The following is an 11,600-nucleotide window of genomic DNA, read 5'->3' as shown; positions in this document are numbered from 1 at the left end:
TAAGTTGGCATTTGTATCGAGAGAAATCGTTTTTAACATATTTGCGTCGATATATTTACATAAAAAACATTTTTTTTACCTATACTAATGTGCTATACTTCAATTGTTTCAAAGACTGACCAATAATTTTTGACCGATATTCATTTTGTAGATCGATGTCCTGAGAGTCACATAGAATACAGATTAACATGGCAGAGGTAGAGCTGTAACTTCCTGCAGACACAACAAGAAAACAACGTCTGGTTTTATTTCATCTTCTTATTTTATTTTTTTTTCCACCACAAAAACATGTGTGTGTGAAAAGGCCATGTGTTAGAAGTCACTTAAGTAAATTGATGATTTGCTGTCTGTCTGAACCAAAGCGAATTGTGGAATGGCATTGTGTTGAATCGAATCGAAATCCGATCGCACTGTTGATTGTATCGACATCGGTAGCAGCTTCTTCTGCATCTTTAATGTATCGAATCGCTGGCTATGCATCGAGATGTAAATTTTATCGACCTCAGTTATGGAGATGCACATTCCTGATACGCATAATTTTTCTATCTATTTATCTAAAAATTTCAGTAGGTGGAATTTTGGCGCCATCGTGTGTTTTAGACAATTTCAGCTTTCAGGTGTTTCTGTTTTTTTTTTGTTTTTTTTCCAATTTCTGTTCTGATCTGTTTCTCTTAAAATACCCAATCATGTTATCATATTTATTCATAGTCATTGAACATGTAATGGATGGATGATCTTTATCCAAAAACGTTCATGTAATTCGATCTGAACCACAGAAAATCTATTGTCTTTTATTAAAGCAGCTCTGCAGGAGCAGTGAGAGAGAGAAAAAAAATCATATTATCATTTATTGTTATTATTATTTAGATTATACAGTGGTTCTCCTGATAGTCCTAGGTATGTTCTTGTTTTATGGCAGGTGTTCCCATGATGGACTCCATATTCTAACCAGGATAAAGTAGTTCCTGGAGATGATTGAGGTGTTACATAAAAATAAGTGAAAAATAGTTGGCATCTGTCAGACAGGTATTATGACATCACAAAATACAAGGGCCAATCAGAGTGTTACATGCAAATGAGCACCAGATTTCTTTAATGGTTTAGGGCTAAAGTGAAGGGTTTTTTTGTGACTTGAAAGATTCCTTGCCCCAGGTTTATGGCCTTATAGGAATGAGCAACCAAACAGGAAGTACCCAGAAAAAGGAAGACAGGAAACTCACACTATGGTTAGTTTCAGGAAACTTTCCTCCATAGGAGGAGTTACGTTTTTGCAGAAGGACTTCACACTGGCGGCTTTTTCATGGTGAGATTTGAACTTTCTACACCATACTCAAAGCCTAGCTTACGTCCTGTTGATTACTTTATTCCACACATCTCACGTTCTTCTTTAATGAAACTGTCACTAGCTGTGGTACAATCCTCAGAGGATTTTTACTCTGCGTGTAGAAATACGGCACCACCTCATCCGTGAATGCCTCAGAGAACTTGTGCAGCGTTTGCCCATTCTCGGGGCAGGAGAAACAAACCTCTCCTGCATCCCAGTCCACCTCCACCTGCACTTTCTCCAGCTTCTTGTCCACCTTCAGTGTTTTTAGAGGAGACACCATGGCCCTGTACTCTCCGTCTCGCAAACACAGCGTCCAGAACCCGTTTTCTGGGCGAGCCGGGACCTCCAAGTCCCTTTTCACAGATACGCTGGCTACGCCCAGGATCCAGTCATCATTCTCTCCAAGCTCGACCTCCCAGGCGTGTTTCCCAGAGCCGACGCAGGTGGAGCCAAGAACCTCGGCGCTGACACAGAAGCGCTCTGGATTAGAGGGAAGAGGAAGACCCGAGCTGCAGTAATGGACGCTGTTGAGGTCATCTGACAGCCTGAGACATGGGTGTACTGTGTTTGGGTCCAGAGTCACAGGAGCTGAGTGAGGAATAAAGAATCTGAATGTAAATTAAACAAATAGGTACAACTAAACAGACAAACCTGCACCAGGCCATGGGTTTCTTTGGGGTACTTACAGTAAGGAGCAATGTGCTGCATCTTCTCCCAGACCCTGAACTTTAGGTTACTCAAGTGCTTGGCTTCGTCTATTAACGCCCCATGAAACTCCTTCGGATTGGGCGATGAAGTCTGAGCTCTGGAGTAACAAGAAATGTCTGTTTTTTTCACCAGGAAAGCCAATGAAATAAACACAACATGCATTCAAGCAACTGTGTGGTTCAGTAATATGAAGTCAGAGTTGATGCATTGCGTTTTCACAAAGCTTTTCCCACATTTTGTTATGTTACAGCTTTATTTCAAAAGGGAATAAATTCATACTTTTACTTACAATTCTACATACAATACCCAATAATGACGACGTGAAAGAAGTTTGTTTGAAATTTATAAAAAATATATTTTTTTATTCTTTTACTCAATACTTTGTTGAAGCTCCTTTGGCACCAATTACAGCATCAAATCTCTTTTCTTCTTTGCAGAACCTCTCAAGCTCCATAAGGTTCGATGAGGAGCGTCGGTGCAAAGCCATTTTCAGATCTCTCCAGAGATGTATAATCGGCTTAAAGTCTGGACTCTGGCTGGGCCACTCAAGGACATTCACAGGGTCGTCCTCTAGCCACTTCTTTGTTATCTGGGCTGTGTGTTTAGGGTCGTTGTCCTGTTGGAAGATGAACCATCGCCCCAGTCTGAGGTTGAGCGCTCTGGAGCAGGTTTTCATCAAGGAGGTCTCTGTACATTGCTGCATTCAGCTTTCCCTCGATCCTGACCAGTCTCCCAGTTTCTGATGCTAAAAAAAGAGATGGTTGTTCTTCTGGAAGGTTCTCTCTCCACAGAGAAACTCTGGAGCTCTTTTAGAGTGACCATCAGGTTTTTAGTCACCTCCTTGACTAAGGCCCTTCCCCCTGATCACTCAGTTTGCCCGAGCATCCCGCTCTAGGAAGAGTCCTAGTGGTTCTTCTTAAATTTTACGGATTATGGAGGCCACTGTGCTTATTAAGATCTTTTTTTGTAGCCTTGCCCAGATCTGTGCCTCGGTACAATCCTGTCTTGGAGGTCTACAGACAATTCCTTGGACTTCACAGCTTGGTTTGTGCTCTGACATGCACTGTTAACTGTGGGACTTTAGACAGGTGTGTGTCCTTCCACATCTTGTCCAATAAATTTACCACAGGTGGACTCCAATCAAGTTGTAGAAACATCTCAGGGATGATCAGTGGACACAGGATGCACCTGAGCTCAGTTTGGAGTGTCATGGCAACGGCTGTGAATATTTATGTGTGATTTTTTCTAATTTCAAACAAACCTTTTCACGTTGTCATTGTAGGGTATTGTTTGTAGAATTTTGAGAAAAATAATGAGTTTAATCAATGGAACCAATTTTAAGGGTCAAAGGTTTTTTTAAACTTGTCACATGTCCATTACAGCATAATGAAATTCTTTCTTGAAGTTAGGCAGCTGGGGTCAGAGCACAGGGTCAGCCATGATACAGCACGCCTGGAGCACTGAGAGTTAAGGGCCTTGCACAAGGGCCCCAAAAGTAGCCGCTTGGCAATACTGGGGATTGAACCTTCTGATCAGTAACCACTGAGCTGCTTACACTTCTTAAGATCCATGCAATATCAAGGTCACCATCAAACTCATCATTACATACACTCTATGGTCAAAGGTTTGTGGACACCTCAACATATTACACTTTAACATAAGACTGTGTGCTTTTGGAACATCTCACTCCTTATTTATTTCTTATTTGCTGTTCCAATCCTCTCCTCTAGAAAGATGTTCCACTAGATTATATGTGTGATTCATTCAGCCACATGGGTGTTAGTAAAGTCAGGAACTACAGGATGTAGGTGAGTTGAGGTGTCCTGGGGTGAAGTCAGCATGAAAGATTCATCCCAAAAGTGTTCAATAGGGTTGGAGTTCTGAAGCAGGAGATCTTCCTCTCCAACCCATGGAGCTGGATTTGTGCACATGGGCATTGTCACGCCGGAACAGGTTTTGGGTCTCCTAGTTTAATTAAAAGGGAGAATCCCATGCTACAGCATCTAAAAACGTATACAGGTTGCAGAAAACCTCATATGTGGTAAAGTATATGGGAAAGTCTGGTGCCCCAATACTTTTGTGCATATAGTGTGCATAAGGTTGGATTTCCACGTACCTCTCCATGGCAGATTGAAAGTTCTGTGAAAGGAAACAAAACACAATAAACCATTAGTGAATGTTCTAAATGCCAGGAGGAAGGGCAAGTACAAAAAAAACTTCTCCTGGCAGTCGGTCAATCTCTCATAAACAGCGTTATCCTGTTGGCAGAGACAAAAAATTCCAGGAAATTCCAAAGCCGTGATTTTTTTACCTGCAGCAACGTCAGATCATCGGCAGCGATCTCCTGCTCCGTGAGCCTGATGATGTCTGAGAGAGAAGAGATCCTGTTCGCCAGCTCTTTGTCTCTTAGCTTTACGGCGAGAACCTTCTTCTGCTCTTCCTCCTGCAGCGCCGAGAGCCGAGCCTCCTCTTCCTCACGCAGGAACTGGTGAAGCTTAATGAAATGCTGTTTGATTTGATTCTCGATGAGCTGAACCTGACTCTAAAGTACACACAATCTTTATTTGTATTATTATTCCTTTTTATATATATATATATATATATATATATATATATATATATATATATATATATGTTTCAGGATGTAAATATAATTAACCTTGATGTGCTCAAGAGTCATAGCTGAAGTCATTCTGAGTTTGGTCACGACATCTAACTTGTCTTTCAGGGTCTTCAGAGCAAAAGTGAGCTTCTCCTGTAAGCAGGGTTACAAAAAATAAAAATTTAAAAAAGGGTTTTAATGATTATAAAAGGGAGACATGCAAAAAGTACAAAAATAAATCCAAATTCTATTTACATGCACATTTATATATGTTATATTCTATAATTTGTATTTGTCTCTCAGCTCATATACTTTTATATATATTTAAAAAACATTTATTATTATTATTATTATTATTATTATCATTATTATTATTATTATTATTATTATTATTATTATTATACATGACTTACTGTTACATTCATTTCATGCATCCTAAAATGAACCAAACATTTTAAAGAAAAATTAATAAAATTAGTAATAATTAAAATAACGCTTAATAATCATACAAAAAAATAATAATAATAATAAAATGTACATTATTGTATTTTCTATTCTTTTTTTTATTTTCTTTTGATGTTCATTTATTATTTGAACCTCCAAATTTAAATGTATATACAGTCATATTTAAAAGTTTTAAAAAATCAAACACTCAAATAAAAAAAAAATCTTGTATCTTTTCTCACATTATTTATTAATAATGTAATCATTATTCTTAATTTATGAGTACAGCTGGGCCCTGAAGCTTGTTACTTTTTATGCTTTTTAATTACGACTGGATTTTTTTGTCTCATTTTCTCAGAATTTCACAAGAAAACAAACTTTTTTCTTTTTACGAACCGGTGAGAATAATCTTCTGTGTCTCCCGATGAATCTCTCATAGAAAGAGAAATAGACGTTTGTAGCATCCATATGCATACTTATAAATACGTTATATGATCAAAAGTTTGTGGACACCTGACTCTAAAATTGGTATGTGCTTTTTTCATAATCGTTTTCCCCATCGAGTCTCCATTTGCTTTTCTAATGAGCTCCGCTCTTCTCCGCTCTTCTGAGGAGATGTTGCACTAGATTTTGTGGAGATTTGCCCTGAGATTTGTTTAGCCACAAGAATTTGTGTTAGTAAAGTCAGGTACTGGTGTAGGTGAGGTGAGGAGGCCTGGGGGTGAAATCAGAGTGAAAACTTCATCCATACTTCATCAGTAGCAGGAGATCTTCCACTGGCACAGGGGTATTATCATGCTGGAACAGGTTTTGGGTCTCCTAGTTGAAGTGATGGAGAAACTTCATGCTAGAGCACCCGAAGACGTCCTGTACCATTGCGATAGAAATCACATGAGGCCGAAAAAGGCTTCATGTGATTGGCCCTGGCGTGTAATTAGTGAATTGCAAAAGATCTTTCATTGCAAAGAATCATCTTTCCAAACCTTCTCCCCTCCATAAATTCCACTGACCTCATTATACATTAAAACCCTGAGATGAATCAAGTTCTCTGTGACCTTGAGTGTCCATAAAGGGTTACTTGAGGACGTGTATTCGAGAGCATTGCACTCGTTCAACCCTGAATTCTGCTTTCCGTTTCCAAAACACATGTTTGGAATACAAGCGTTCTAAGCGGAACACATGTGCGCGTGGATTTATTGAAGACTTTTGAAGAACGTTTGAGCTCTTCGAAAAGGCAGATGTGAGGCTGCGAGGTGCTGCTGGAACGCCTCGGCTGCCTCGGCTGCCTCGTCTTCCTCCGAGAGCGCGTCAGACCGGACTTGATTAACTGCATTCTCTCGAGCAACCACACCAAATACTAAGTGCATATTTTTCCCTTTTTTTTTCTCCCCCAGATACAATGTAGCGACAGAGCAGCTCAGTACAAAGCTCCTCTGTCCGAACAGTACCTTACAGTCCAGAGCGGCCTCGTCTGTGGGAGCGCAGTTGTGACCCTTGTGCATTCTCGAGGCTTGACACACCACACAGATGGACTGCCGGTCGTCCACGCAGAAGAGCTTCAGCTTCTCGCCGTGCTGCGGGCACGCCGCTTTCCTTTCGCTCTCACACCTCGAGCTCTGGCTCTGCACGAAGGCCTCGCACAGGTTCCTCAGCGCCAGGTTGCTTGGAGGCTGCTTCTTGGAGACCCTCCTCCTGCAAACGGGACAGCTCCGGAAAACCGAGCTCCCCCAAAAGCTCTGCAGGCAGGACCGGCAGAAGCTGTGACTGCATGGAAGCAGGACCGGATCACTAAAGACATCACAGCACACTGGACACGACAGATCCTCTTCAAGCAGCGTGGAAGACATGGTCACGCCCGACGCTCTCCTGTCATACTGAGAGCCGGAGTGGTGCACTTGTCAGACTTTTGGCACACGGTACGAACTCGCCTCGCTCGGCAGGTTTCGGAGAGCTCCTTCAAGCTGCTTTTTGAATGCTCAGGAAGAACAGAGAGGGAGGAGTAGAAGAGCAGACACAAAACAGGAAGTTCAAGTCTCTAGACGATCCGAATGTTGTGCTTAATGCGGAACCGAGCGCTTTGCCCTATTTTGGGCAGCTTTATGTGACGCTGATTCTTCTAACAGATCCAGCATTCGTGGACATTTATGCTGCACTGTGGAGACTTTAAATCAAAACATTTTCATATTAAAATAAATGAAACTAATTCACATTGCTGTTTTTATCTTTTCTTATAAACATTTTTCCTGCCAGAGAACTTTTAATACTGTAACATAATCTAACAAATATTTTCATATACATTTCATTTATTTTGTATTTAGCATTCATCTATTTCTACTCACACACATTTTATTCAAAAAATCTGACATTATTTGGTGTTTTTGAGTTATTCAGGATGAGTAACAACAACTATATAAACAAAGGTTTGTGGACACCTAACCATAAGATGACGTAGGTGCTTTTTGAACATCCTATTCCACATTTAATCCTCATTTACTGTTTTAAAAGGTTCCACTCTTCTGGGAAGATGTTCCACTAGAACTAGGACATCTTATGTAGGTGAGCAGGTCAGTGTAAAACATTTACCAAAAGGTGTTCAACAGGGTTCATAAATCTATAGCAGAAGATCTTTCACACACTTCCAACCCATGGAAAGCTTATCTTCAAAAAGTTGGGAAAGAAGCACATATGGTTGGAAAAGAGAGGTTTCCCAATACTTTTGTCTTTTATATTATATTATATTATATTATATTATATTATATTATATTATATTATATTATATTATATTATATATTATATTATATTATATTATATTATATTATATTATATTATATTATATTATATTATATTATATTATATTATATTAATTGCTGTTCATTTATTTCAACTTCATTTTATTGGTATGGGTTTTTAACAATGCACAATGCGCAACATTTTCAGCTCCATGAAGATCTGCTTTATACAGGTTGGAGTAAAAGATCTCCTGCAATAGAGTTTAAATCCCATTCACCTCATCTACATCCTGTAGTACCTGCCTTTTAAAACATCTTCCTAGAAGAGTGAAGCTCATTATAACAGTCAATGGGGACTCAATGTGGAATGGGTTTAAATGTTGAAAAAGCACATACTAATCTTATAGTCAGGTGTCCACAAACTTTTGTAAGCAGCCAATGAAGGTTTGGGTTTTATTTTTATTGTTTGGTTCCACATGTTGCTGCAACGATCATTGATCCAGCCAGGATGAATAACGTTTCATTATATTACTGGATCAAAGTCATATTTTTTCTGAGGCATTTAAAATGAATAATGACTTTTTGATACAATAAGACAATTATATGGGGTGTGTGTGTGTGTGTGTGTGTGTGTGTGTGTGTGTGTATTGTGCTGTGTTGGTATGAGTGTGTAAATCAAGCACAGCAGCATTTTTTGGATTTTTTTAACACTGCGTGAACTTTAATGCAACACACCTGCACCGTGTTCATGTAACTTTCATGTTTTTTTTCCTGAACTGTTTTGGAGTTTTATTGCACTGCTGCTAGCTGTCCATTTTCTGTTTTTTTTTTTTAACTCTGCCACAACAATGATGTGTTTTAAATCAAAACAAGAGTTGCTACACTATATATGTGTGTGTGTGTGTGTGTGTGTGTGTGTGTGTGTGTGTGTGTGTGTGTGTGTGTGTGTGTGTATGTGTGTGTGTGTGTATATGTGTATATATATATATATATATATATATATATGTACATATTTGGTGCAATGCTAAGCCCCACCCCACCACCCCACCATAAAATAGACATTATATTTTATGCTTATGATAATTTTATCATCCACATTATATTAACTGCTGTTCATTTAATTGAACTCATCATTTCATCATTTTATTGATATGGTTTTTTTTTTTATTTAATTGAATTCATTTTTATTCGTATAGCGATTTTAACAGTGGACATCATGTGTCAAAGCAGCTTTACAGAGATAATGTGGTTAAAAATGAATGTTTAGGGTTCTTGCTTATAATTGTTAGTTTATCCCTAAAGAGTGAGCCAGTGGTGACTGTGGCAGGAGAAAACTCCCAGAGATCGTATGAGGAAGAAACCTTGAGGAGAACCAGACTCAAAAAAGGAACCCATCCTCATTCAGGTGGCACTGAATTTAATTGTTATGGGTTTGGGTTTGGGTCGGTTTGGGTTTGGGTATGGGTATGGGTTTGAGTATGGGTTTGGGTCGGTTTGGGTTTGGGTTTGGGTTTGGGTCGGTTTGGGTTTGGGTATGGGTTTGGGTATGGGTTGGTATGGGTTTGGGTATGGGTTTGGGTCGGTTTGGGTATGAGCTGGTATGGGTTTGGGTATGGGTTTGGGTATTGGTTAGATTATGGGTTTGGGTCAGTTTGGGTATGGGTATGGGTTTGGGTATGGGTTTGGGTATGGGTTTGATTATGGGTTTGGGTATGGGTATGGGTTTGGGTATGGGTTTGGGTATGGGCTGGTATGGGTTTGGATATGGGTTTGGGTATGGGTTTGGGTATGGGCTGGTATGGGTTTGGATATGGGTATGGGTTTGGGTATGGGTTTGGGTATGGGTTTGAGTATGGGTTTGGGTATGGGTTTGAGTATGGGTTTGGGTATGGGTTTGGGTATGGGCTGGTATGGGTTTGGATATGGGTATGGGTTTGGGTATGGGTTTGGGTATGGGTTTGGGTATGGGTATGGGTTTGGTTATGGGTTTGGGTATGGGCATGGGTTTGGGTATGGGTTTGGTTATGGGTTTGAGTATGACTTTGGGTAAGGGTTTGGGTATGGGTATGGGTTTGGGTTAGTGTATGGGTTTGGGTTTGGGTAATGGGTTGTTATGGGCCATTTCTAGCCTTTTTGGCACCTTGTTCAAAATTCCTATTTCTTACTTCCTGACTGTAATGGTTAGCTTTGGGAGTATCTGGTAGTATCTACAATGTTCCTCAGGGTGCTCTGCACACTTCCGTGTTACTTAGGGATTGCATTTCTCCAGGATGGGGTTTTGCCTCTATTTACTACCTATATGTCATGAGATGCAATGATAAATGATGTTGTTGTGGCGTAAATGAGGGAGCTGTGAGGGCGTTTCCATAATGGATGACGTCAAACTTTGACCTGCTCTAATGTAAAAAAAAAAAAATTTGAGCTGTTGTACATTTATACAAGTCTCTTTTTCTTTGTAAAAAAAAAAAGAAAAAGGAAATGAAGAACCCCCACAGTTGTATAGGATTTTGTAGTATTAAATCTTTGCCCTTACTTGAGTTTTGCCTAGTTTACTTGAACTAGGAGACCCAAACTGTTCCAGCATGACAATGCTTCTGAAGATATGCTTTAGATGGGTTTGAGTGGAAGATCTCCTGACTGCACCCCAGGCCTCCTCACTAAACCTACATCAGTAGCTGACTTTACTTTACTTTAACTTGTGGCTAAAAGAATCTTCACAAATCTCCACAAAACCCCACTGTTGTAGGTTGGTCCTCAGCATGGTGATGGGTTGTGTGAGAAATGGCTATGAGACTGCTGGTTTTGGTTGCAATTGTTCCTGTATCTCCTTGTGAATTGAAGAAGGTCGAAGTGGCTGGTCTTTAGGCATGGATGTTTTCACCTCAGGCCTATGTTCAGAGGTTTTCTTTCACGTGCCACTGTGACAGAAAGAGTCACAAAGAGTACAGTATAAACAAAGACGTATAGACAGCGTGTCTATACAGAACCATTTAATCTCTCAGCATTGAGGAGAACACACAAAGCACATGAGATGACTGGTTTAACACGCAAAGGCCAAAGAAAAGACAACATCTCTGTTTTTCAATAGTCACATTTTTGGGTTAATCTCACGTCTACTGTGTTTGTCTGCATTCTCCAGTGTAGAAGATGTCACTTTAGCAGTTCTGATGCTACTTTCGATGGATGTACTTATCTCTCTATGTTGGACTTCTACGTTGGAAAGTGGTAGCCAGGGGCATTTGTAGGATTTGAATAACATCAGGGGCCTGAAATGTTTGTTTGGGGGAGGATTCACAGTTCTCATTAGCTCTAGCCCCTGATAGTAGCTCAATCGTTGAGATGTTGAATTTCAGAATTCAAATCCACGTTCTCTTCTATTGGAGAATATACTAAAGATCCTTTTCTGAGCAACTCTAGAACTTTGAGGATGGATTTGGACTGTAATTAATATTAACAGTTTGCTACGATGCCTCAGGACTGCGATTTGCATGTACAGATCAGCATTTATGCATTTATTACTAATCAGTACAATGATGTAACTGTAATGAACAGACATTCGATGCCACCCAGATGAGAATAAGTTCCTTTTTGAGTCTGGTTCCACTCAAGGTTTCTTCCTCATAATATCTCAGGGAGATCTAACCACTGTAGACTTTGGGTTACTGATTCGGGATAAACGTATAGGCAATAACAAATACGTTCAGATGTTATAAACTCTTTATCTCTGTAAAGCTGTTTATGGATAATGTTTATTGGTAAGAGTGCTCAAAATGAATTGAAAATCCCAGCA

General features: G+C 39.7%; 1 protein-coding gene across 1 annotated transcript; it reads right to left on the bottom strand.

The window, feature by feature from the left end:
• Positions 1 to 330: 330 nt before the first annotated feature.
• LOC124375692 (zinc-binding protein A33) lies at positions 331 to 7,273 on the bottom strand. Its single transcript, XM_046834233.1, has 6 exons — positions 6,530 to 7,273; positions 4,695 to 4,790; positions 4,347 to 4,577; positions 4,152 to 4,174; positions 2,014 to 2,132; positions 331 to 1,915 (listed from the first exon to the last, which is right to left on the bottom strand). Exons 1-6 carry the CDS (start codon positions 6,926 to 6,928, stop codon positions 1,362 to 1,364), a joined length of 1,422 nt encoding a protein of 473 aa, XP_046690189.1. The 5' UTR covers positions 6,929 to 7,273; the 3' UTR covers positions 331 to 1,361.
• Between the last annotated feature and the right edge of the window lie 4,327 nt (positions 7,274 to 11,600).

This window comes from Silurus meridionalis, chromosome 22 (assembly GCF_014805685.1).
Source record: "Silurus meridionalis isolate SWU-2019-XX chromosome 22, ASM1480568v1, whole genome shotgun sequence".
Taxonomy (NCBI): domain Eukaryota; kingdom Metazoa; phylum Chordata; class Actinopteri; order Siluriformes; family Siluridae; genus Silurus; species Silurus meridionalis.
Note: the sequence above shows the minus strand (reverse complement) of the source record. Positions and strands in the feature narration are given on the sequence as shown.

Coding starts and splice junctions, on each gene's coding strand:
- LOC124375692 (XM_046834233.1), bottom strand. CDS start 6,928: ATGTCTTCCACGCTGCTTGAAGAGGATCTGTCGTGTCCAGTGTGCTGT. Junction 4,791..6,529: donor AGGCCGCTCTGGACTGTAAG/GTACTGTTCGGA, acceptor CCCTGCTTACAG/GAGAAGCTCACTTTTGCTCT. Junction 4,175..4,346: donor ATGATCTGACGTTGCTGCAG/GTAAAAAAATCA, acceptor TTCCTTTCACAG/AACTTTCAATCTGCCATGGA.